Below are 24,579 nucleotides of genomic sequence, written 5' to 3'. Positions count from 1 at the left end.
AGAGAATTATGTTTTTTTCCTCTATCACCTTAGGCACTAGCCACATAAGACTCTCACGTTTCTGAAACATGTAGCACTTTCCTACATGCCTACTGTCCCATCACAGCTTGGAGTGCTTTTCTTTTTGAAATTTGTTTACTTTTGGTTTTAGTTCTATCAGAATAATACATGTTTATTGTTAAAAAAAAAAAAGTTAAATGCTACAACCAGCAGTCTCAGGCTGTACGTGTCCTCATTTCCAAACCCTACTTCCTGAAATCAACTATTTCCAACTACTTAGGTCTTTTTAAAATTTTTCCCTTCATTCTTATATTTCTCAGGCCTTGTTCTCAAGGAGGACATAGGCAAAAGAAGGCAGGTCTATCTCAATCTTCATGCTCACTAAAATGTCTTGCAGAGTACTTTAATATAATAGATACTCAACAAACCCTTGTTGCTTGATTAAATGAATGGATAAGTGAATATTCATGCTCTTTGGTGCTTGAGCACAAACTACTCAACAGTCTGAATCAGAGATACCTTCATATACCACAGTCAAAGCAAAGTAACAAGTTAAAATGGGGTGTCAATTAAGAAGTAGGAAGGAGATAATGAAAGGCAAGACAAGGTGGGTGGAAAACAGGAAATTCTCCAAAGTTAAAAAGGTCAGAGTAGTCACATAATAGAATGTGAATGAAATTTAGATTCAGATAAACTTAGATTTGCCTTCTAGCTGCATAGGCTTGGGTAAATTACAGAACTTTCCTGGGTCTCAGTTTTCTTATCTATAAAATGGGGATAATGCTCCTTCCTTTCCAGATTTGCCGTAAGTGTATGGTATGCTCTATAAATGGAAGCTGCTTTCTTATTCCTGGGTATGTATATGGGAATAATAATAACAATAACATCACTCTGGAAACCTTGAAGATGAGGCAGACTGATGGCTTAACCAGAAGCTTCTTATACATCTGTTCTCTATAGTGGCTGTATCAATTTACATTCCCACCAACAGTGCAAGAGGGTTCCCTTTTCTCCACACCCTCTCCAGCATTTATTGTTTGTAGATGTTTTGATGACGGCCATTCTGACCAGTGAGGTGATACCTCATTGTAGTTTTGATTTGCATTTCTCTAATAATTAGTGATGTTCAGCATCCTTTCATGTGTTTGTTGGCAATCTGTATATCTTCTTTGGAGAGAGAAATGTCTACTTAGGTCTTCCTCGCATTTTTGGATGGGGTTGTTTGTCTTTTTGATATTGAACTGCATGAGCTGCTTGTAAATTTTGGAGATTATACACTTATTGCTGAGGCTTCACCAGACTAGGGTGGAAACAGAAAGAAGCGGTTACACTTGGTAATGGAAAGTATGTGGGGAGGACATGAAGACAGGTTCCTTCTAGCAGCACTGTAAAGGCAGAGTTCTACTTACATCTATATGTTAATCATCTTTTTTGTTTGCTTGTTTTTTTCCAGAGAGTCTACCAAGGAAAATCAAGTCTCTTTTTTAGATGGCACACTCAGAAGCACAGTAACGATATTTCAGAAATGACAACGGATATGTGATTCCTGCTAAAATTTAATACATATGATTGATGGAAAGGTAAATTTCATAACATCCTATACTAATGTAATCCATACACTGAATAAAAATTCTATCTTCAACTTTCTATTAAGAGAGATAGCCAGAATCTCAAGACAATAAAATCGAACTAGAGGGTATCAAATAGCAGAGCCTTAAATTGCTCTCAGCATCTCCATGATGATTCAGTGCATTAATGGTAAGTGATCGGTTAAAAGCATTTAAATCAACCTTACATCCTTGAAATTTTCCATGAACAAAAACAATATCCATTTAGAAAGATCTCGCAAAAATGAGTTTGTTGTAAAGTAAAAGAGAAATAGCACAATAAGTTATTTTAAAGCATTTGGCTAGTGAAGTAACATCATCTGCTAGGTGGAACAGAACATAAGCCCTTGAATCACGAAGTAGTCATAGGTGATGGGTAATCAAAAACACCTGTGCTCACTTCCATTTACTATGGACACATGGAATTATGAACTAGCTGATGCACATATCATTAAATTGATCTGCAAATATAAAACCTCAAATGATTGAGGTTTCATATGGTATTGTATATGAATGATGTCCTCATAGCCCTAAATAACCTAAGAGTAGAAGGAAGAAAAATTATCTTCATATATGGTAGTAGACTTTGTTAGTTTTGCAATATTTTTATATAGAACAATTGTAACTATTTACTAGCTACGATCTGATTTAGAGAAGAGAAAACCCTAAGCAGAAATAAGGATGGTATGTGTGGATGTTTTTATGTTTGTAATGAAAGAATGACAAGTCAAAACCAAGTCTCCAAAATGGAACTAATTTCTAATTAAATGACTTCATCATTACAAATTTTTAAGTTAATGCTTATTATAATATTAAATGCTCATTATAATAACAAAAGTAGAACTTAGGTAATCTGAATTTAAATATTTGAGTAAATTAAAAATGTATCTCTTTCAACCTAATTCTTTGGCTGAAAGAACAGAAAAGAAATTAGTTTCTTGGGGTTAGCTCTCCTATGTCCTAGAATAAAAACAAAAACAAACTACAAACAAACAAAAACATTCCCTTTCTGAATGAGAATCTGACCTTTGGTTAACTTCCTAGATGTGTTCTCCAAAAATGGTACATTAACCATGTTGCTAGGCAACATTGCTTATAGTATCAATGATCCCCTAATTGGTAGACAGCATCTGTCTGGTTTAAGGGAACTATAAATACCTGGTGGGGACACCACTGCTTAGATTCCCTGAGTACACTCATTCTTGTAACTGGACATGTAACTGTTAGGGATGCTAGATGCTATGCCTATTGGTTGTTTTAAAAGATTATTAGTTCTCAGGGGTTTGAAGCTTCTAAGCCAAAGTAGTGCCTACACCCATGCAATGTGGATCTCATCTCCTGGTACTTAAGCCTTCACCTGGTTGGTGAAAGAGGTTTCCTGGCTGCTGGGTGAGCTGTGGAACGGGCTGCTGCGAGGTCTCCCACAGAAAAGGACCAGCTGACACTGCCCTATGGCAAGCTGAGGTCCCCATCCTTCGCCCTTCTGAGTAGACTGTGCCAAGTGCCCCGTGCAACAGCTAAATGTCTAAGTGTTTCGTTGAACCTAATACGACCTCATGGTAGGCAAGGCGCCTAAATGTTTAACTTTTAGTATTGCTTTTGGTTTTAGCCCTACATGTAACCCAGGATAAACAACAATACTGCTAAAGTCATGAGCAAATTAACTTTAATAACATTTTAATTCATTCATTCGCCCAAGAATATTTTAGAAAGTTCATCGTAGCTGTTTTGTGATAGACTGTAAGGTAAGGAGAAGACAAATAGGGGATACAATTAAGTGGCCAGTGCAGTTATCAGTGGAGCTGGCTCTATTCGAGATACATTTTGAGGGTAGAGTTGACCTGGCTTGTTAATGCATGTTGATGAGGTATGAAGAAAAGTGAGGCATCAGAGACACCTAAGTTTTGGCTGGAGTAAGTAGGTGAATAGTGATGCCCTTTCTGAGTCAGAGAAGACAGGTAGTGCTAACAAAGACGTGGTAGACATGGTGAAGAGTAAACAGCCTTCCACTCTGCATTTAGATTAACCCACTGAAAAGTAAGTACTTACATAAGCCAGTTTGGGGAAATGGTGCTCTGAGAATAGTGATAATAAGGATCCAGTTTTATAATCAGCATTACATACTTAATTCCTTTTACAGGGAGCAGGAACGAATAAAGAAGAAAAAGGAGGAAAGGCAAAACACATCTTTCAGTGTGCAGCACATCATGTGTTAAATTGAAACAACCCCAAATTTCAACTTCCTTCACTGTTCAAGGAGAAAATCCTTTACTATGTACTTCACGATAAAGGATTTGCAACTATATGGTGCTTGAGAAATATGCTATTGCTGTAATTTAACTCACTGTATGTGGGCTTCAAGATGCACAGTGGCATTCCAAACCAACTTTTAAAGAAAATTGCATGGAATTTTCAAGACATCAGGAGCGTTCTTAAAAGTTACGCAGAGAAAACGGATTTTTGATAGTTATGAATTACATTTAGTGCTGCCAGATTGCAGGGAACGCTCTTTTTGCCTCAGTATGGTAGAATTACTGTTGACAAAGTTTTAATTTAAATTTTTAAGGGTTTAAATGGAAGAATATAGGTCACTGAATTTTCATTCACTGTGTGAGTATTACTAGTGGCAGAAAGCAGGCTTTGTTAGTGAGGGTCCAATTTTGGGCCTGGAGTCCATCTTTTCTGTAGTAGTTGGGAATTGAGTATGTGTTAGCGAGCATAATTTAGCTCTCAGTCAGTCAATCAGTGGACTGAACACTCACAGTTAGAAACCTGCTTGGCACAGAACAGAAACTCGGTTCAGAAAATACTAAATGCATCTGTGAGACAGACTCAAGTCTGCACAAATCATATATTACAATCACAAGCTGGAAGGGATTCGATCTTGCCTAGCAGGTCGTAGATTTAGATACACTTGTAATAGTCTGAAAACACACTACACAGCTCCAAAGTCTAATTCTAAAATTTTCAACTGGTTTCCTGAAGTTGAAAAAAACGAGGTAAATATTTGTAGAGCCCACTGCATGTAAAACTTGTTTTAAAGAGGCTTGCGATATATCAGGAAACCTTAAGAAATTACAGTAGGTATCTAATTTAAATGCTGTATCTTAAAATAACTAATTTAAAGGTATATGCTATATAGGCTATTAAAAATAAAAATCATTTTCTTGAATAAAAAGTTAAAAATTCTATTTTTTCATATATTTGAGAGACTAGAATAGATTTCAAATCAACATTCTGTTTAACGAAAAGATGAAGTACGAGCTATGTGAGAAAAGCGGTATAATTATTGAAAGGCTTTTTCCACATAATTTGCCTTTCTGCATAATTTGTGGGTGGGTGGGGATCTTTCTCCAGGTTTGTACTGTGTTTGCTGCCCTATTTGCCCTCAGTGCCCCCAGCTCTAGAATCCATGTTTTCCTCCACAGATTGATGAATGTGACGGATAATACTGACATGTGTAGCACATACTCATGCACATTCCCTGAATTTGCTCTAACCCCAAAATACTGTGGAAGTAAATTTTAGGAGAATATGTCTATGTGGAGTAAAGGACTGGCGTTCGCAATAATATATTTTGTAAGCATGTAAATGATTAGTAATGGTATACTGGTAAGTACCACACCGAATGCTCTGACAACAAAGAAGCCACAAATTATGTGCAAATTTCAGCATGCCTGCTAGACTTATCTCTCTTTCTGCCACTCAAGAAGAAATCATCAGAGTCCAAGTGAGTGAAAAGAAGTCACTAAATCTGTTCTAATTTCTAATTTTTTAGAAAGAAAATCCTTTGCAAACCTTGATTGCAAGGTGTGTTGTAATCCCGAAGTTGAAAACGAATGCTTTAGAGGATTTCACCCAATTTCTTATGTAAACTAGTGCAGAAGGTATGATTCTCATGAAAAGCCGAGTACATCTGCCTCAACGTAAAATAGGACTGATTGAATTTCAAACTCTTCATTTATTTTGTAGAGTTGAAATGTTAAGTTCCTTACTGCTGTTCAAAATTGGCTTGAATCTTATTTATCCTGGCATACATGTATATATATCATATATGTACTATTGTAATGTGTATGTGCTATTATCAATACATAGATATAACAGTAGTCCCTCCTTATCTGTGGGGGATTCGTTCCAAGACCCCCAGAGGATGCTGAAGCCTTGGACAGCACCGAACCTTACATATACTATGTTTTTTCCTATACATACTTGCCTATGATAAAGTTTAATTCATAAATTTAGGCACAGTGACAGAGTATCCAAATTGCCATCATCACTGCTCTTGCAACTTTGGGGTCATTATTAAGTAAAATAAGAGTTCCTTGAACACAAGCACTGTTATACTCCAATAATCATCTGAGGACTGAAAGGGCTACTATGACTAATGGGTGTGTACAGTAAGCAACCTGGACACACTGGGCAAAGGGATAATTCACCTCCTGGGTGGGATGGAGTGGGACAGTGCAAGATTTCATCATGCTAGTCAGAAAGGCACAAAATTTAAAACTTACAAACTTTATTTCTGGAATTTTCCACTTCATATTTTTGGACCAAGGTTGACTGTGGGTAACTGAAATCATGAATAAGGGAGATTACTGTATTCTCATTCATTTAAAGGAAGTTTTTGGTTACTATAGGATATAAATGATTTAAAATTTCAAATATATTCTCCTCAAGTATGTTCAGAAAGTGTTATTCTAGATGGTTTTGTCTTGGTCATGAGCTGCTTCCTGCATGACTGTCTCATCCTCAGTACCCCAGAGAAGCACCTCTGGACTTCAAATCTCCAAATCTGACTTTCCAAGGCTGACTTCAGAAAGATTCTCAAACAGAGGGCAGAAGAAGGGGCTGGATCCTATGAGGGCGTTATTGTGATTTCAAATCTAAAAGAACAGAAGAATCCTTTATGAGAGGAAGTGAAATATCTTCAAAGCAGAACTGCTTTCTTGGAGAAGCTCCTACAGCCGTATGTGAGGAAAGAGATAATAGAAAGAAAGAAAATGGGAAATTTAACCTAAGAAAGAGATAGAGATGATTAAAAATATATTACAAGTATCACTCATCAAACATTACTTAGCTAGTTTTCTACATACTTTTTTTTCCCACTTCTAACAATTATTTACCATATAAAATATTTCTGGCAAGCAAAATTTACATTATACCAGTATGAAGGTAGTTCATTTAAAAAAGCCATACATATTAATATATATAAAATAGAAGAGTACGATAACTCCCTGAAGACAGAGAGAACTTTTTTGTTTACTTCTTATTTCTAATTTTTAAAATCTCCTTTTCTCTGCCCATACTCAGTCATTCTCAATGAAAGACAAGTTGCTTTCAGGCATTTGGCATGCAATGCATACAGAGGCACGTAGGCTGGATCAGTCACATCAAACTCAACACAATTGTTTGAAAAGTTGAAAAGTTCAAACTATTTATTTAATGTCATGCAGATAAACCCAAGAAAAGGAAAACATTTGACAGACAAATTCTCATTGACTGAGTCTTAAAAAGCCAAGGCAATGTTTTAGGATATGGGCTAAAATGAATAGTTTCATATTCAAGTTAAAAGTAAGTTTGACTTAATTAGGAAATTAAATTAACCAAACTACCTTTCTGCCTCAAGTGAAAGTTCCATTTCATATCTATCCTAAAGTGAAATCATAAAGGGAATCTATTTGATTCTCTTACTCCCAAAGATATGAGAGGAAAGGAATATTAACTCCTTATTTCATAGATAATAAGATCAACACACTGGATTTGATGAGCTTGGGAAGGTTGGCACCTTCTACCTCAAGAACAGTGTCCATTTTGTATCAAGGAAATCCACCAGTTTCCTGCTCTTAAGCAGGTCACTGACTGAGAGGTCTAGTTTTTATATATACTTTGAAGGAGATGAACTAGAGCAGTGTTTTACAAACTGCTAGTCATTCTAGTAAGCGATGAAACAACTTTAGTGAAAATCCAACAAGCACTTTAAATGCAAAATGTATTTTTCACAGTAGAACAAGGAAGTTTAAAAGCCCTGAATAAGATTATGTAACACCATACAGTTTGAACACTTTTCTACATATTTCCAAATGGGTCCAAGAGGTCATATTTTAGGACTTACTTAAAACAAATGCAGAATATCTGAGACAAAATTAGAAGGAAATCCCCAGAAAATTGATGGGGTAGCTAAAATGTAAAAGTACCTCTCCTTCCCAAGTTCCACTCCTAATTTCTCCAAAAGCAGATAATGTGGGTAGAATTAAAAGAGTGTTGGATACAGGCATACCTCGGAGCTATTGCAGGGTAGGTTCCAGACCACCACAATAAAGTGAATATTGCAATAAAGCAAGTCACACGAATTTTTTGGTTTCCCAGTGCATATAAAGGTTATGTTTATACTATAATGTAGTCTATTATGTGTGCAATAGCATTATGTTTAAAAAAACCAAGGTAGATAACTTAATTAAAATATACTTTATTGCTAAAAAATGCTAACCATCATCTGAGCTTTCAGTGAGTCATAGTAGAACGTCAAAGATTACTGATCACAGATCACAATAAGAAATAAAGTAATAAAGGGAAAGTTTGAAACATTTTGAGAATTACCAAAATGCAACACACAGACACAAAATGAGCAAATGTGTTGGAGAAATGGTGCCAATAGACTTGTTGGACATAGGGTTGCCACAAACCTCCAATTTGTAAATATCGCAGTATTTACAAAGTGCAATAAGGCAAAGCAAAATAAAATGAGGTATGCCTGTGTAAGGAACTAGAAATTTCTAGTGTGTTGAGAATCCCTAAATGAGGATTCTCTAAAACCCAGGGGGCTGATGTTACTGAGCTGTAATGGAAAGGTTGGACTTGTGATGAGATCTAAAATAGGTTTTAAGCTGGAGGCTTAAAATACAGAAAATACTGTGATGTAAGATTCAGAGAGCAGCATAGACTTCGAAGATACATTTTTTAAAAAATCCTAATTCATTCGAAGAACCAAAGTTCTTTAGAAAAACGGCTGATGCCATGTCTCCAGCATGAAATGCACAAGATGAGCCGGGCATATCTTGACATAATCAGTCTATGTCAAATGGACAGGGGAACCATTTTGAAGAAGCTTGTACTACCAAAAGATAGGACAATTTGAGTATCAATTTAAAAATAACTGCGGTGGATTATTGAGTTTATAATAATACTTAAACAAAAGCAACAACAACACCTCATTGGTCACCTTGGAAGAATAATGGAAATGAAATTAGCATTTTAAAAACTGGTAAATAAAGAGAAAGAATCATTCCTTCCTTTCCTATATAAATTGAACTCAAGTAAACCAAGAAGTCAATAAAGGAAAGCTGCTCTTAATAATAAGGAAATTCTGCTAATAAATAAAAAGAGAAAGAACTTCTGGTAAGGTTTAATCCTACCAGTGTTAATGGATATAACAATGTGAGACTAATTTGTGAAAGACATACAGTAAAATCAATTAGTTTAATGTTTTTTTAGTTTTGTTTTGTTTTGTTTTTTTGCGTTATGCGGGCCTCTCACTGTCGTGGCCTCTCCCGTTGCGGAGCACAGGGTCTGGACGCGCAGGCTCAGCGGCCATGGCTCACGGGCCCAGCCGCTCCGCGGCATGTGGGATCTTCCCGGACCGGGGCACGAACCCATGTCCCCTGCATCGGCACGCAGACTCTCAACCACTGCACCACCAGGGAAGCCCTAGTTTAATGTTTAATTTATATTTTGCTATGAGCGTTACTATCATTTTCTAATGGGAAACTTGGTGGACGTTTGTTTTGTTTTGCTTTTCCGTTTTTTTTTTCCCCAAAATAAATCAGATGCCAAGTGTCTTAAGTAGGCTAATTAACCAGTAAATAGTGAAGGAGATTTAGTCAAACACACAGCTGGGGAGGGCATAATTATCTTAAATTATCTTAAAGAGAAGGTGAGACCCTACGAGAGCACTTGTAGATATAATTTACTGCTTTAGAAGGAAGAGATGCAGCCCTTGTGTTTTTACCCCCTTTCGGCTCCTACTTCTCATGATATTTCAGAAAATGAGGAGCACTGATGCTAAGCAGCATAAAGGAGGCAGAGAGCAAAGCCACACTGAAGAGAGATTCAATTTTGACTTCTCAGAGGACATTCTCGGAAGAGGGAAGAAAAGTAAGGGGCACCTGATGCAGGTGATGACTCTGAGGCCCCGGGAACTTCTGAGCCCAGGTTTAAGGAAGAACTTAAAGAAGAGAACAATTACTTACGTTTTTGAGAATGGTACAACTGTGTATCTTTAGAAATATCTGTACTTTAAAAAACTGCTATGGAATAAAATATCTAGGAATAAACCTACCTAAGGAGACAAAAGACCTGTATGCAGAAAACTATAAGACACTGATGAAAGAAATTAAAGATGATACAAACAGATGGAGAGATATACCATGTTCTTGGATTGGAAGAATCAACATTGTGAAAATGACTATACTACCCAAAGCAATCTACAGATTCAATACAATCCCTACCAGACTACCAATGGCATTTTTCACAGAACTAGAACAAAAAATTTCACAATTTGTATGTGGAAACACAAAAGACCCCAAATAGCCAAAGCAATATTGAGAAAAAAACGGAGCTAGAGGAATCAGGCTCCTGGACTTCAGACTATACTACAAAGCTACAATAATCAAGACAGTATGGTACTGGCACAAAAACAGAAATATAGATCAATGGAACAGGATAGAAAGCCCAGAGATAAACCCACACACATATGGTCACCTTATTTTTGATAAAGGAGGCAAGAATATACAGTGGAGAAAAGACAGCCTCTTCAATAGGTGATGCTGGGAAAATTGGACAGCTACATGAAAAAGAATGAAACTAGATCACTCCCTAACACCACATACAAAAATAAACTCAAAATGGATTAAAGACCTAAAGGTAAGGCCAGAAACTATCAAACTCTTAGAGGAAAACATAGGCAGAACACTCTTTGACATAAATCACAGCAAGATCCTTTTTGACCCGCCTCCTAGAGAAATGGAAATAAAAACAAAAATAAACAAATGGGACCTGATGAAACTTAAAAGCTTTTACACAGCAAAGGAAACCATAAACAAGACCATGGTTCTGAAGAACCTAGGGGCAGGACAGGAATAAAGACGCAGATGTAGAGAATGGACTTGAGGACACGGGGAGGGGGAAGGGTAACCTGGGACAAAGTGAGAGAGTGGCATGGACTTATACATACTACCATATGTAAAATAGATAGGTAGTGGGAAGCAGCCGCATAGCACAGGGAGATCAGCTCTGTGCTTTGTGACCATCTAGCGGGGTGGGATAGGGAAGATGGGAGGGAGATGCAAGAGGGAGGAGATATGGGGATATATGTATAGCTGATTCACTTTGTTATAAAGCAGAAACTAACACACCATTGTAAAGCAATTATACTCCAATAAAGATGTTAAAAAAATTTTATGAAACATGTCATTTGGCATTAACTAAAATTGCTTTTAAAGGATCATTTAAATGAAGAAATTATTTCTATATGAAAAGAAGAGAAATTTAAGAAGTTATCTGCACATAATCCAGTAAACGATTTGGAGTGAGGAGATTATAGTTCCGGTTTTGTTAATTAATTAAAACCTGTCTGGGCTCAATTTTCTCATCTATTAAAAAAGTAATATTTCTGCTTCCTTCATAAGCTTTTGGTAATAATTTAGAAGGAGAGTATAAGAAAAAATTTTAACTCATGAAGAATTATATACAGTTTTGAAATAATTAAGAAAACATTTATTGAATGCATGAATACACACTGAATATCAATGAGAGTCTCTATCTTCCAGCTAGGGAATGTTTAATCATAGAATATAACTGATATTTGGTGGCAGCACAACAAAGTTATAGTGAATAAGCACATTAAACCTATTAAGTTCTATAACTATATAATTAGATCTCATGGGGTAGCTGCTTTGCGACATTGTTTTTTTATACACAGATGGACAAACATGGTTATCATGGGATTCAGTTACCTTTGTTTAAGCTTTGACAACCGGGAAAATCCAACAAAGCTTTCTAGTAATAAATACTACTAAGCATATCACTGACCTATAAGTGGTTATCCAAGAGATATTTAACACTGAATCTATACCATATGGTCATTCACAGACAGTGTGAACCTGAGGGTTTCCTAGCCGCAGTTTCCACATCTCTAGGCTTGAATACTAACAGTCCATATCTAAGGGGATTAAATGAATAATGCCCCACAGAAAATATCCAATAAATGGTAACTATTCTATTATATTATTATGAAAATTTACACTTCTCTCAATTGAACTGGGTACTTGATTAGTAGTTAAAACCCAAAGTAGTGTTTCCTTTTATATATGTTAAGTGAAGTTGTTACCATGGGAATGGTGAATAAGACAGGAAAAGTCTAGATGAAAGTTGGAACTTACCCTGAATTTTCAACTAGAGTATTTTCATAAGGTTTCTTCAAAATTTGCCTGTGTGTGCACGTAATCACTTTGGATGATTTCTGCTCTTTCTTTAGATTAACCAATGCATACAAACTCATCCATTCAGACACCTGCTCTTGCTCTGAGCCTTTCCTAAGGCTGTACTACCTCAAATGCCCTTGCTTCTCATATCTGTCCTCCCATGCCTCCTCCAACAAAAATCCTTCCCCAAAGATTTCAGCCTCTTATAACCTTGTCCTCCTGAGCCCCTACATCTTGTAGGGCCTATTTGTTAAAAAAAAATTGACACCATCATGTTGCTTAATATGTTGGAAAACATTTTCACTGCTTATGTCTTCTTTCTCTATGTAAGAGTATATACTTCTCACCCATCTCTGTATTCTCCTCAGCACCCAGCTAGGACACATACAGTAAACATTTGTTGAATGAAACAAAAATGGAACTGGTCCAGTATAAATCCCAGGATTAGAAAGAAATTTAAACATTATGTACGTCAATTCCTTACCTAGAGCTTCCATCTTTCCATATTCTTTTCGAGAGATTATTTTGGTGTGAATAACTCTTGTAATAGAGGACTCACTACCACTCAAAATTTCTATTTTTAAGAAGTTTTAAACATTAGAAGATTGTTTATTTTGTGGGATACTAGAAATTTAGTATTATTGCAGTTATCTTGGTGTTTATTGTAGTCCCCTTTAGATCTACTCATTGCTGATACAATACTGATAATGGTCAATAATGACTCTATATTACAGCATATTTCAAGGAAAATAAATGCTTAGTCTGCATACTTAAGGGTACTAAGCAGTGGGGGTTAAAAATAGGAACTCCAAAAAATTACTTTTCATGTGATTTGGGATAAATTTCTTTTATCTGTAACAGGACTCCTTCATAAGATTAACGCTAAAACAGCTAATTAATACTAAAATCAAACACTCTATTTTAGAAATGCTAAAAGCAGTTGAGAGAAGGAAAGTGGGAAAGTTAATATTTTAGCTAGTGATTCGGTTGTATATGGAAATTGAATATTTGGCTATAAAAATTAATAAACTAAATAATTTGCAGCAACAACATTCATGTATTTGGTGGTGTAAGAAAGTTCAGGGGCAAGCACAGAAACCGGTCCATTCGTCTTTTACATGTAAGTTAGAAGATTCCTTAATCAAAAAAAAGAACCCTATTATATAGGAAGCTAGAGATGGCCTTTGAATTGGTTATGGGAGACTTTTCTTAAAATAAATGTCTTAAGGGCTTCCCTGGTGGCGCAGTGGTTAAGAATCCGCCTGTCAATGCAGGGGACAGGGGTTCGACCCCTGGTCTGGGAAGATCCCACATGCCACGGAGCAACCAAGCCCGTGCACCACAACTACTGAGCCTGTGCTCTAGAGCCCGCAAGCCACAACTACTGAAGCCCGCGTGCCTAGAGCCCGTGCTCCGCAACATGAGAAGCCACTGCAGTGAGAAGTCTGCACACCGCAACGAAGAGTAGTCCCCGCTCCCTGCAACTAGAGGAAAGCCCGCGCACAGCAACGGACACCAAACGCAGCCAAAAATAAATAAATAAAATAAATAAATTTATTAAAAAAAAAACCAAACGTCTCAAGAAGTGCTTCTCGGGCTTCCCTGGTGGCTCAGTGGCTGACAGTCCGCCTGCCGATGCACAGGACACAGGTTCGTGCCCCTAGTCTTTTATTTCAGGGTTATATAGCTGCAGGCTTAGGATGACCTAGGGAAGAAAGTCAACAATTTCTTTGCTGTTGGTGGGGGGGGGGCGGGAAGCATTTAGAAAACACTTATAATTAAATACCAATTTTTTGGTTAAAAATCATGACATATGAAAGAATTAGAAGTGGAGAGAAATAACTTTTAAGATGGACATAAAAACAAGGTGAATTTGCAACAGTAGAAGATTTAGCAATTTAGTACTATTTTGTTAGAAACAATAAAAGCTATCTATATTTAAATGACAGAATGGAGAGAAAGTGTGAATAATCAACAGTAAACAATAAGACATTCTTTTTGACTTGCAACTGTATTTTCTAAAGTTCTTCTCTGTCACTTTACAACTATTAGAGTTATTCCTGCTGACAAAAGGAGTTGAATCTTACCCAGCAACCTTGGAGCAGTCTGAAATACAATTTGAAAATGAGACAAAACATAAAAGAAAAAAACCAAGAATTAAATATTAAATGGAACATCACTGTATGTAATACATACCTAATAATATGAAAAATAAGATGGTGTAAGAAAGAGCAAAATTCTTTTTGGTATAAGATTTTTTTCTTGAATAATATATCAGTGTTGGTTTGGCAAGAGAAAAAAAAAAAAAAGAAACACTCCTGATACTAGTATAACCCAGAATGCTTCTTGGGATCTCTTTTTGTTTCTTCAGTGTGCTTATTCTGAAAATGTATCCCAGATCCCAATTTGGATTAACTAATAGCTAAAGAGGTCTGGTATTCCAAGAAGAGGTAGCGAATGTACAACTTATTAATCTTTCAATAGCGTCAGAAGGCCAACAAGGCTGGGGTGAGGCATGGGTTAGACCAAAGCAAAGATTTATGGCTGCTGGCACTCCCTGCCATTCTTCTTGTCTGGAAAAAGATGCATTACCCGTTTTTTTTTTCTTTTTCTCTTTTTTTTTTTTAATAAGCAGGCCAGCCCTGTCTTCTGGATCCCAACAGGGTGAAAGCTCCAGGAATGCAGAAACTACATGTCCTGCCTCTAGCACAGAGCCCAGCACATAGTAGGTACTGAATCAATATTTGTTAACAGAATGAATATACACCACGTCTGTCGTGTGGCAGACCAACTGAAATGACATCTCACATGATAACCACCGGAACAAATGACCTCCTTGTCTTGGAAGACCTTTTGCCCAGAGCAATCCAAAAGCTTTTATGGCAAGCCTTGGGGTTAGGTTTAAAAGGCCCAGATCAGGCAGAAGCGCATTGGCAAGCAGAGTAAGGGGCAGTCAAAGACTGTCCTCAGAGAGCAGCCCCAGGGCCTGCGGGAGTGACGGGAGAATGTGGAGCGGCCCAGATTAGCCTGTGGGTTGTCAGAGACTTGTAGGCCCCAGACATCGATGTCAGTAGTTGAGTGTTTACAGTCCTCTTTAATTAAAAGGTTATTTGACAACCTGAGATGGGAAGCAAAAAGGTATCCTCTAGAGTGTATTTCAAGGGCCCTGAGGAGTGCTAAATAAAGTCAAAGGAAATGTGATAACAACCCAGAAAGGAACCTGGGTCCTTTTTACAACTGCTCCCTGACACAGGGTCACACTGGTAACCTTCACTACGGAGATGCTAATGGAGAAACGGGCTTTATTCATCCAACCCATTTACTATACCACATGTTCTATGCCTTGCAGCTGGAGTAAGACTGGCTCTGACCTCTGTAGGCTTGAATGATACAAGTTGTTTTCCCTTTAATCCTAAGGATACACTGTTCTGAAGGAGGAGAATTTTCAACAGAAAAGTGTTTGAAGGTGAGCAGAAAGGTTGGTTGGAAATTATTAGTTGATAAATTATTATAAGAACAAAAAACAAAAGCATACGGGAAGCCAAGAGAAAATTATCCAAACAAAAATGAAGGTAACATAGAGAAGAGATAGGGAAGAAACCTAAGATAGGGAGACAAATTAAAGATTTTATACTTTTTGCTGCATCTTTCTTTTTATTCCCCACTAATAAGAATCTGGTTTAGATAGCTTAGGTGTGAAAGTCAACTAGGCATGTATAGACTAATACAGGTCAAATTTCTAAATAATGATTCCCACAAACAGAAAGCCACACTTGGAGGAGGAGGGCTAATTCTTCTTCAGAAAAAGAGATGATTCTGTAATTATAAAAACTGCCAATTAGTGAGTGTCCACTATGCCACCAGGCACAACACAGATATTTTGTATTCATTTTCACTACCTTTTATGGTGTGTATTATCATATGCTTAACAGATGACAAAACTAAGAGGTTAAGTAACTTGCTCAAGGTCACAAAGAAAAGAAGAGGCGAATTCTAACCTACTTCTCTCAGTTTGAGTTTTTTTCCCCATGATACTACCTATAACATTTATTTGTTTAGTGACAGAAGAGTGACAATATTAGATTTCTCTTTAGGGAGCAATTTCCCAAGACTGTATTTTCCATTTAGCTGTGCCTGAATTATTGATTTGTTTATAATTGTTATCCTTTACCATAAAGATCTATGTTCAATCTGGGGAATAAGAAGCCTATTAGAATGATAGTTTTCTTCATGACAACTGTATCACATATCAATTAAAATGAACATAACTGGGCTTCCCTGGTGGCACAGTGGTTAAGAACTTGCCTGCCAATGCAGGGGACATGGGTTCGAGCCCTGGTCCGGGAAGATTCCACATGCTGCAGAGCAACTAAGCCTGTGTGCCACAACTACTGAAGCCTGTGCGCCTAGAGCCCGTGCTCCACAACAAGAGAAGCCACCGCAATGAGAAGCCCATGCACGACAACAAAGACCCAATGCAGCCAAAAATAAATAAATTAATTAAAAAAAAATGAACATAGCTTCCTAACAGCCTGGGCAGGTGTTGCTAAGTACTATAATACTACACTCAACAACTGTGAGATTCTTGAGAAAAATTACAAATGATAAGCCAGGCGAGCTGCTGTTTCTGAATCAATGCATCCTGCAAAAACACTTCAAAAATCTCAGGATACAGTACTGAACGCATGTACGAACACAGCACCAAAGAAAAAGGAGGTGAGGAGAAGACTAGCTAGAATATGAGCAAAGCAATAGGAAGCAGAATTAGGGAGTAGTCTCTTGGAGGATGAAGTTCCCCTGGTATCAGGTGTACATCAAATTTTACAATTTCTAAGTAGCCTCAAAAATCAAAAAGTCCCACAGAATATGTCTTTAATTATCCAGTTAAAGAAGGAAGAAAGCATCTGCTTTTCCTTCTTAAAATTTATAATTAACACAGGGCAAGGGATCACAGCCTCCCCTAGTAGAGCAATGACCTCCAATAACATGCCGTTTCTCTGGTTACAATGAAGAATCTTTCTTGCTGTCTTTTTGACAAAAATTGTTCACGTGTTATTGGCATGGTACCAGAGGAAAAAAGATGCACTGAGCTGAGTGTTTAGTAACTTCTTCTAATTTTAAAATCAAGTAGCAATTATAGTAAAATCTCATAAACTATTGACCTTTCCCCCTCATCCTCAACTGTGCCCAAACATTTTGAAAAACAGAACCAACAGATGCACAGAGACTTTCATCACAAATCCTTAGAACACCTAAAACCTCACGGAAGAAGGAAGAGAGACTAGGTGGGGCGGAGAGCTTGAAAGCTGGAGGGACTGAGGTATGAAAAAAACGGTGATAGATTTCATGTCTGGGTGGAGGAAGGAAGTCCTCAAAATTTTCACTTCTACTTCCTCTCAACTAGACTAGATCAGTGGTTCTCAACTTTGGCTGACATTGACAACAGTTAGGCAGGTTTTACTGCCTGGGCACCACCTCCTAGAAATTCTGATTTAATTAGTCTTGTGTAAGGTTCAGGCATCTGAATGCTTTAGAAACTCCCCAGGTGATCCTAATGTGCAGAGAGGGTTGAGAACCGCTGCCTCAATAATTCAGAGATAGGAATAAATGCAAACCACACGGGCAAAGTTCTAACCGTTTTCACCTCGCCAGGAGAAAAAAATCCTGAGATCTCAAAATATCAGAACCTGAGGATATCACTAAACAATAGCAATAAACAATAGCAATAAACCTTCCTTCCTTCCAAGCAAAGGAAAGGAGGTAGAAGAATTTTGTGTGAATCTTTTCTCTGTCCCACTCCTGTAGGAAAGCAATTTTTCTCAGCAGTATACATTGTGCTAATCATTAGACTAGGTACCAGGTACACACAGGAGCATGAAGTCAATTCACAAATGAGGAAACAGCCTCAGAGACGCGAAGGAACTTCCCTAAGGCCAAAGAACAAGGAACAAAGACAGAACTCGATCCCAGATCTGTCCCAAGTCCAAAGCTTTTTCTCATTTCCGTATCTTCTGGAACACTTCTTTGCACTGGCTAACTTAACTGGTACTGGGACAGAGTGTAACTTTAGCAACATTTTCCACTGCAGGACCTTGAAGAGTTCATTCTAAGGAACTTAATCCATAGCTCTCCTGGCAATTAGCAATCTGACATTGACAGCAAACAGGTAAAAGGGAGAAATATAAAGTAAGGTTGGAGGGGCAGGTAGGAGACTAATGGTAAAGGATCTTGAATGCCAAGTAAAGAGTCTGCAATGTATGAATGTACTAATTAACAAATCTACAGGTATTGAGGATATGCCCTGTGTTGGGCAGAGAGAACACTCTAAGGCCTAGACAATAGGGAGATATTGGAGGTTTTAGAGTTACTGTATCTAAGTGGCAATCTAACATGCCAAACCAGAAAACAAACTACAAGTAAAAAGAAAACATATCAAAACACTCCTTTCTCATGGTATAATTAGGAAAAAGACAACAACCCAGAAACATTATAGATAAATCCATGTAAGACATTTACCATTCTCAAAAAATAAACTTTGAAAAGAAATTAGGGTTTTCAAGCCAAATCCTTTATGTTATTTTTTATTTTTTGTTACAGCTTTCATAGAATTTTTCCAAAGGATGAATTTAGTAGCTGATAAAATACAACTCTCCCACCCAGGGCAGATGGTCAGTATGACATCTTAGGATTGGAGTCGGTTATTAGCATATGTTGGAGTTAACAATAAAAAACTTAATGGATTATTAGTTCCCTTCAAGGCAGAAAGCATATTCTCCAGTTTAAAGGAACAAATTTAAAAATCAGAAAAGAAAAATGGAAACCATTTTAGTCTCCCATAAAGCCAAATAATTAGTTAAAACTCTGTATTTAGATTACATATGCAAATTAATAGGAAAAAATATATAAAGCTGAATGAAAAAGGAAAGGCTAGCTTACTTTTCTTTATTACTCCAATAGGATGATTTCATACTTTTCATATTTTTAAAAAACAACTTGCTTTTCTCCACTTTAAAGGGATATTTAAAATTAAGATAATTTAAACTCTTACAAACAAATGTATACCCTTTACTTCCTGTATATCTGAACTTCCTATTGGAAGTTTTCAGCGTTTTAAAGAATTTAAGGCACTAAGAAGGTTGGCATTTGGAATGGCACAAGAATGCATTTTACATGACATTAAGCAAATCAACTCAATGTAATAGTTACTTTATATTTATTATATCAAATATGTAATTATCCTAGTATTTATTTTCATCATACAGCAATTTTAGCCATACTTTTTAATCCTATGTGAGTGTGTATGTGCATGTGCACATATGTGTGTATGATTACATGTGGTGATAAACTGATATACATGTTCATTTTTACTCTGGTTCCATTTTCATGATTTCTTGATTCGGCGGGGGGTGTGATCAGAGACTACAAGTAAAGATAAAACTCATAGTCTCTATGAGTTAGTAGCTTTTGATTTCTTTTAAAAAAGCTTTCAAAGATCTTGTACCTTTTTATTCTTGAAAATGATTAGGACAATGGCTCATTACATACCATAATCTGTGATTTTACAGGACACCAAATACAGCTCTTTCAGGTTTTGTCCTTCCTTTGCAATGACCTCCACACACCTAAAACACATACAAAAAATGGTGAGTTACACTAATGCGTTTCAAGTTAAATTAGCAAGAGTTTGGCCAGGACTATAACAGGAAGAGGTCAGCGTTTGATGAATGCCACAGCTCTCTCCTTTCAACAAACCTCTTTCAGGGTGTTTCAGGAAAAGGTATTATATTCCCTGCTTTAAACTCAAGTGCTCTAATACCTAAATGACTTTAATTAAATACATTTATGACTAGCACATCTTTTAAAACCACAGTGATGAAAGAGAGATATTCCTGTAAGAGTAGTGTTACATTTGGTAATAAAGGATTTGTAAACATGTGCTATATAATGAACATGTTATTTACATAAAAAATAATGTAATTAAAGTGTAGAATATAGACAGATGGTCATTATAAAAGAATGGTAATATTGCTCATGGTTTAATTATTAATGATGGACTTTGATAACAATGAAGTACACATTTTGTGAAATTTTATTCAAAATAAAAATGTTTTAAAAATCTGTAACACTGATTAAAGATGAAAGAAAAATCGTACACATAAGAACTTTAAAATCTTTTACTTTAAAATGTTTTACTCTTAACATTTTAAATGAATTGTTGCATACATATAGGCCATATTCATAATATAGATACAGATATGTAAGATTTAAAGTCTTTTCTGGTTTCATTTCAGTTAAAAGGTTTTTGAATGGTGTACTCTGCTCTAATGGCCATAGTGGAACATGTAGTACAGAATTGAATGAACTTTGAAAACAATGATTAACAGTGTGGCTCAGTCCCCTGAATTATCAGAAAAACCTGTACAGTCAAACTGACACATTGGCAGATGCATCCTTCAATGCAGCTCCTGTTTTAATCTTTATAAATAACAGTTAAGTAAAAGGGTAAAAGCAAAAAGAGTCATTAACCTTTTCTAGAAAGTAAGGATCAAGTAATTTGATACCTATGTGTATAATCCATCAAAAAATTACTGAGTATCCATCTCTGTCTTCCAGATATTTTATTTGCTGTCTGGCTTATTTGTAAGTATCTTCATAAAATGTCAGGAAATTTTATACAATTTTACTTCACATAATTTATTACTGAAGGTTAAATTAATTATAGAGAAGACATATTTTTCTTTTAAAAATATTTTTATAGAATATTGTTTTAATGGAATGATAAACATTTCTAAGTTCCTCAGAATAACTGAATAAACATTTTTTTGGCTATTTAAAAAAAAAAAGGTATATGATAAAAATGGGTAAGCTCTTCCATGGTTACAACAGAAAACTTAAAACAGTAACAATGTAATTATGATTGATACAGGTTATTATGAAGGGAAATTTTTTTTTTTTTTTTTGAGTTACGCGGGCCTCTCACTGTTGTGGCCTCTCCCATTGCAGAGCACAGGCTCCGGACGCGCAGGCTCAGCGGCCATGGCTCACGGGCCCAGCTGCTCCACGGCATGTGGGATCTTCCCGGACCGGGGCACGAACCCGTGTCCCCTGCATCGGCAGGCGGACTCTCAACCACTGCGCCACCAGGGAAGCCCAAAGGGAAATTTTAAAATCTAATTCCGTGTCATTTCGCTTTACTGTAATATTTGAATAAAGCCATAAAAAAAGGGAAAGTAAAACATTACAGGCAACAACCATGTTTTACATATGACTTTAAAAACTAATTTTCACATACTAAGGATAAAAATAAAGGCCCTAGATGATTATATTATAAATAGTTAATAAAAAGTCTACTTTCTACTGTATCAAATGTGCATAGCTCTCTGTCCTCCTCCATTACCTACCAAAAAAGTTAGCAGATCCAACATTTTGTATGACCACCACAAAATGAAATAAGTTAGTGCAGAAATAATGTTCATATCATTTATTTTGTTCTCATGATCTTTTCAAATAGTTCAAAACACCTGATTTTACATCTGATTATGGAAAAACTCTAAGCAAATACAATATTCTATTTGTGTTCCTGCCACTAGATTCTATATTAATAGGTATGCTACAAGCACACGAGAACATTAAAGACACACAGAGCAGACTACAGACAGCAAACACAAATTGATTTCAGTGTACAAGCCAGATCAAATGCTATTTCATAGGCAACAAAAACCGGTATTCACATAAAATCAGATAATCAATCACTGGATAAAAACTGTCCTAAAACTGATGAAAGGCCATGAGCGTCAGGTTTCCTCCCTACATGACAGAGAAAGTTATGAATAGATATTACACATATATTTAGCTTACTCAAGAGGCAATAGCCAAGAGAAAACATGTGATTAAGAAATAAAAAACAGTACAGTACATATCTTTTAGAGGAAAAAATAGAGGAACATAAGAGAAAAGCACTTTGCTTTTACAAAGGATCACCTAGGATTTTTGTTCTTTTGTTTAAATGTTTTTTAAATTAATTAATTATTTTAAAAATAAGGAACGCTTCATGAATTTGTGTGTCATTCTTGCGCAGGGACCATGCTAATCTTCTCTGTATCATTCCAATTTTAGTGTATGTGCTGCCGAAGCAAGCACTTGCTCTGTTTTTAAAAGTCCAGTCACGGGCTTCCCTGGCGGCGCGGTGGTTGAGAGCCCGCCTGCCGATGCAAGAGACACGGGTTCGTGCCCCGGTCCGGGAGAATCCCACGTGCCGCGGAGCGGCTGGACCTGTGGGCTGTGGCCGCTGGGCCTGTGCGTCCGGAGCCTGTGCTCCGCAGCGGGAGGGGCCGCAGCGGTGGAGGGCCCGCGTACGGCAAAAAGAAAAAAGTTCAGTCACATAAGGTTTTCCAAATACTTTTAATTACCCTGTAATCACAGCCAGTGTGCTAGAAGTTATGCACAACATAAAACTATTCCGCAAATAGGAATTCATGGAGGAAAAAAAAGTATTCCCTGGAAGATTTTTAGCAAAAATTATTTTTTAAATTTAAATATCACATATTTCATGGATGTGATATTTGAGAAGTCCCAAGTTCTGTGAACCTGGACTGAAACTCAATATCATATTAACACACAAAATTGAGTGGTTCAAATAAATAGGTAAAATAGCTATTTTTTTGAGAGTTGAAAATGCAAATGGTTTATATTATCCTGTTACTGCAAATTGGTGAAAATGGAACCCCACATCAGGTCCCTGGCTAGTGTCTTAAGTCCTGTGATTAGTCTAGGCCTACCTAGTTCCCCAGGCAGCTTGTAGTGATAGCAAGTCATGATGAGAGACCACGCTGGTGACTGTCCTTTCCTTCTAAAACGTTTAGAGTCCATTCTAGAGTATATTTACAGGAGGTACCCTAACACAAGTCTGTTGATCACATTTACTCTAAATCTACTCTGTTTCAAGAGTCTTGGCTTTAGTCGTGGCCTTTAGTGTATTAACATCAGAGAATTTCCCAGTTCACTGCATAGACTGTATGCAGGCAACAAACAAGGCTTAGTAATTATGTACACCTTTTGACTACAGGTATTCATGTAAATTTTTAAGGGGTATTAAAAATGATACCAAAAAAAGGGAGGAATGTTTGCAAAGTCATAGTCTGTGAGGAGAGTGAAAGAACCAAAGACCACATTTAAAACCTTTGCTTCTCCATCCCCTCTCTTATTCACAGATATCAAATAGGAGAATATGCATTAATCTCAGTGATTAATTATAGTTTTGTCCCTAGGGGTAAGCCATGAATTCCTAAACTCAGAATCCAGAATTCAAAAATTTCCCATTATCCCCCTACCCGTCCCCACCATCCCTAAGGATAAACCTCAGAATACCATACGACCAACATTTTCTATGGGTCAGCGCATTCGAAGATTTTCTATTTCATGCATGACAACCTAAGGAATTACAAAACTTGGGAAAAGAACAATATCCTTAGGGAAAGTAATAATCTATAAGATTATTAAGAACAAATTCATAATATAGGAATATGGCATAGTGGAAAAATGCAGAATATCAAATATTGTTAAAGTAGCCCATGAACATCAAACACAAGCCTACTAAACCACCTTTCTGAGTTCTGAGAAACAAGAGGAGACATGCTTTAACAAGAGTGAATAAAGAATCAGAAGACATACATTCTATTTTCACCTGCATGAAACCACAGAAAAACCCCTATCTTCTTCAAAGTCCCACATCATCATTCTTTATAAAAATGAGGGCCTATATGAAAAATTTATCCAAATGAAATGTCCTAGGTTCATTTAAATATATTTTAGTTCATTCTGAATTGCCTCCCCTCAGATTATTTTCTTGCTTTTATGTTTTGGCAGGGTTCTGAAGAGAATTAAAAAATTGCAACCACTGTAAATTCCTGAGTAACAGCTGTTGAGTACATATATGTATAAACTCCGTTAGAACAGTAAAAAGGGCCAGAAAACCTGCTCCAAAGTATCCAAAGCGTCCAGAATTATTTTTTATAATAATGTGATTTTATGCTCACTTGCTTTTGATGATGTTCTAAAATGCACCTAAAACATTTGATGAAATATGAAAAACAGTAAAAAGGTACTTTTGTGATCAATATAGGGTTTTTTTTTCTTAAAAAAGAGAAGGCATTACTTAGTTTCAGTGGAGGGAAAAATCTGTCTCCCTAGCAATAGATTCCTGGTAACCTGATTTATGTGAAGGGTAAAGGTTAATGAATTAAGCTGTGTAAGCTTCAAAACTATCAAAGGAATTCAAAAGAGCCTTGAATTATAGAAAACAATGGCCATTCTACATACATATCAAATTTTTATGTTTTTTGTCTCCAACTCAAAAGCTGGAACATGGCATTAGTGACAATTGAAAAGAACTAATGAGGAAATATGACTACATTGCTTGCAAAGAGGAGTGTCCTAGGAGACCTTGTTACTGTTTGTGATGTGTTTCAAATCCAAATGAAGCTAATTGGAGCTGC

At 36.6% G+C, this 24,579-nt stretch overlaps 1 protein-coding gene and 1 non-coding gene across 2 annotated transcripts in view; both read right to left on the bottom strand.

Moving 5' to 3' along the window:
* The window catches only part of FBXL17 (F-box and leucine rich repeat protein 17), a 481,311-nt gene that overhangs the window by 140,832 nt on the left and 315,900 nt on the right, over nucleotides 1–24,579 (bottom strand). The window contains 1 exon segment of the mRNA XM_024743396.1: nucleotides 19,631–19,707. Within this exon segment, the coding sequence (XP_024599164.1) occupies nucleotides 19,631–19,707 (77 nt within the window).
* On the bottom strand, nucleotides 22,119–22,225 carry LOC112398713 (U6 spliceosomal RNA). The gene has a single exon (XR_003003050.1). It is a non-coding gene; the product is annotated as a U6 spliceosomal RNA (small nuclear RNA).

This window comes from Neophocaena asiaeorientalis, unplaced genomic scaffold (genome assembly GCF_003031525.2).
Source record: "Neophocaena asiaeorientalis asiaeorientalis breed wild unplaced genomic scaffold, Neophocaena_asiaeorientalis_V1.1 scaffold26, whole genome shotgun sequence".
Classification (NCBI taxonomy): domain Eukaryota; kingdom Metazoa; phylum Chordata; class Mammalia; order Artiodactyla; family Phocoenidae; genus Neophocaena; species Neophocaena asiaeorientalis.
This window is presented reverse-complemented; position numbering and strand designations above follow the sequence as displayed.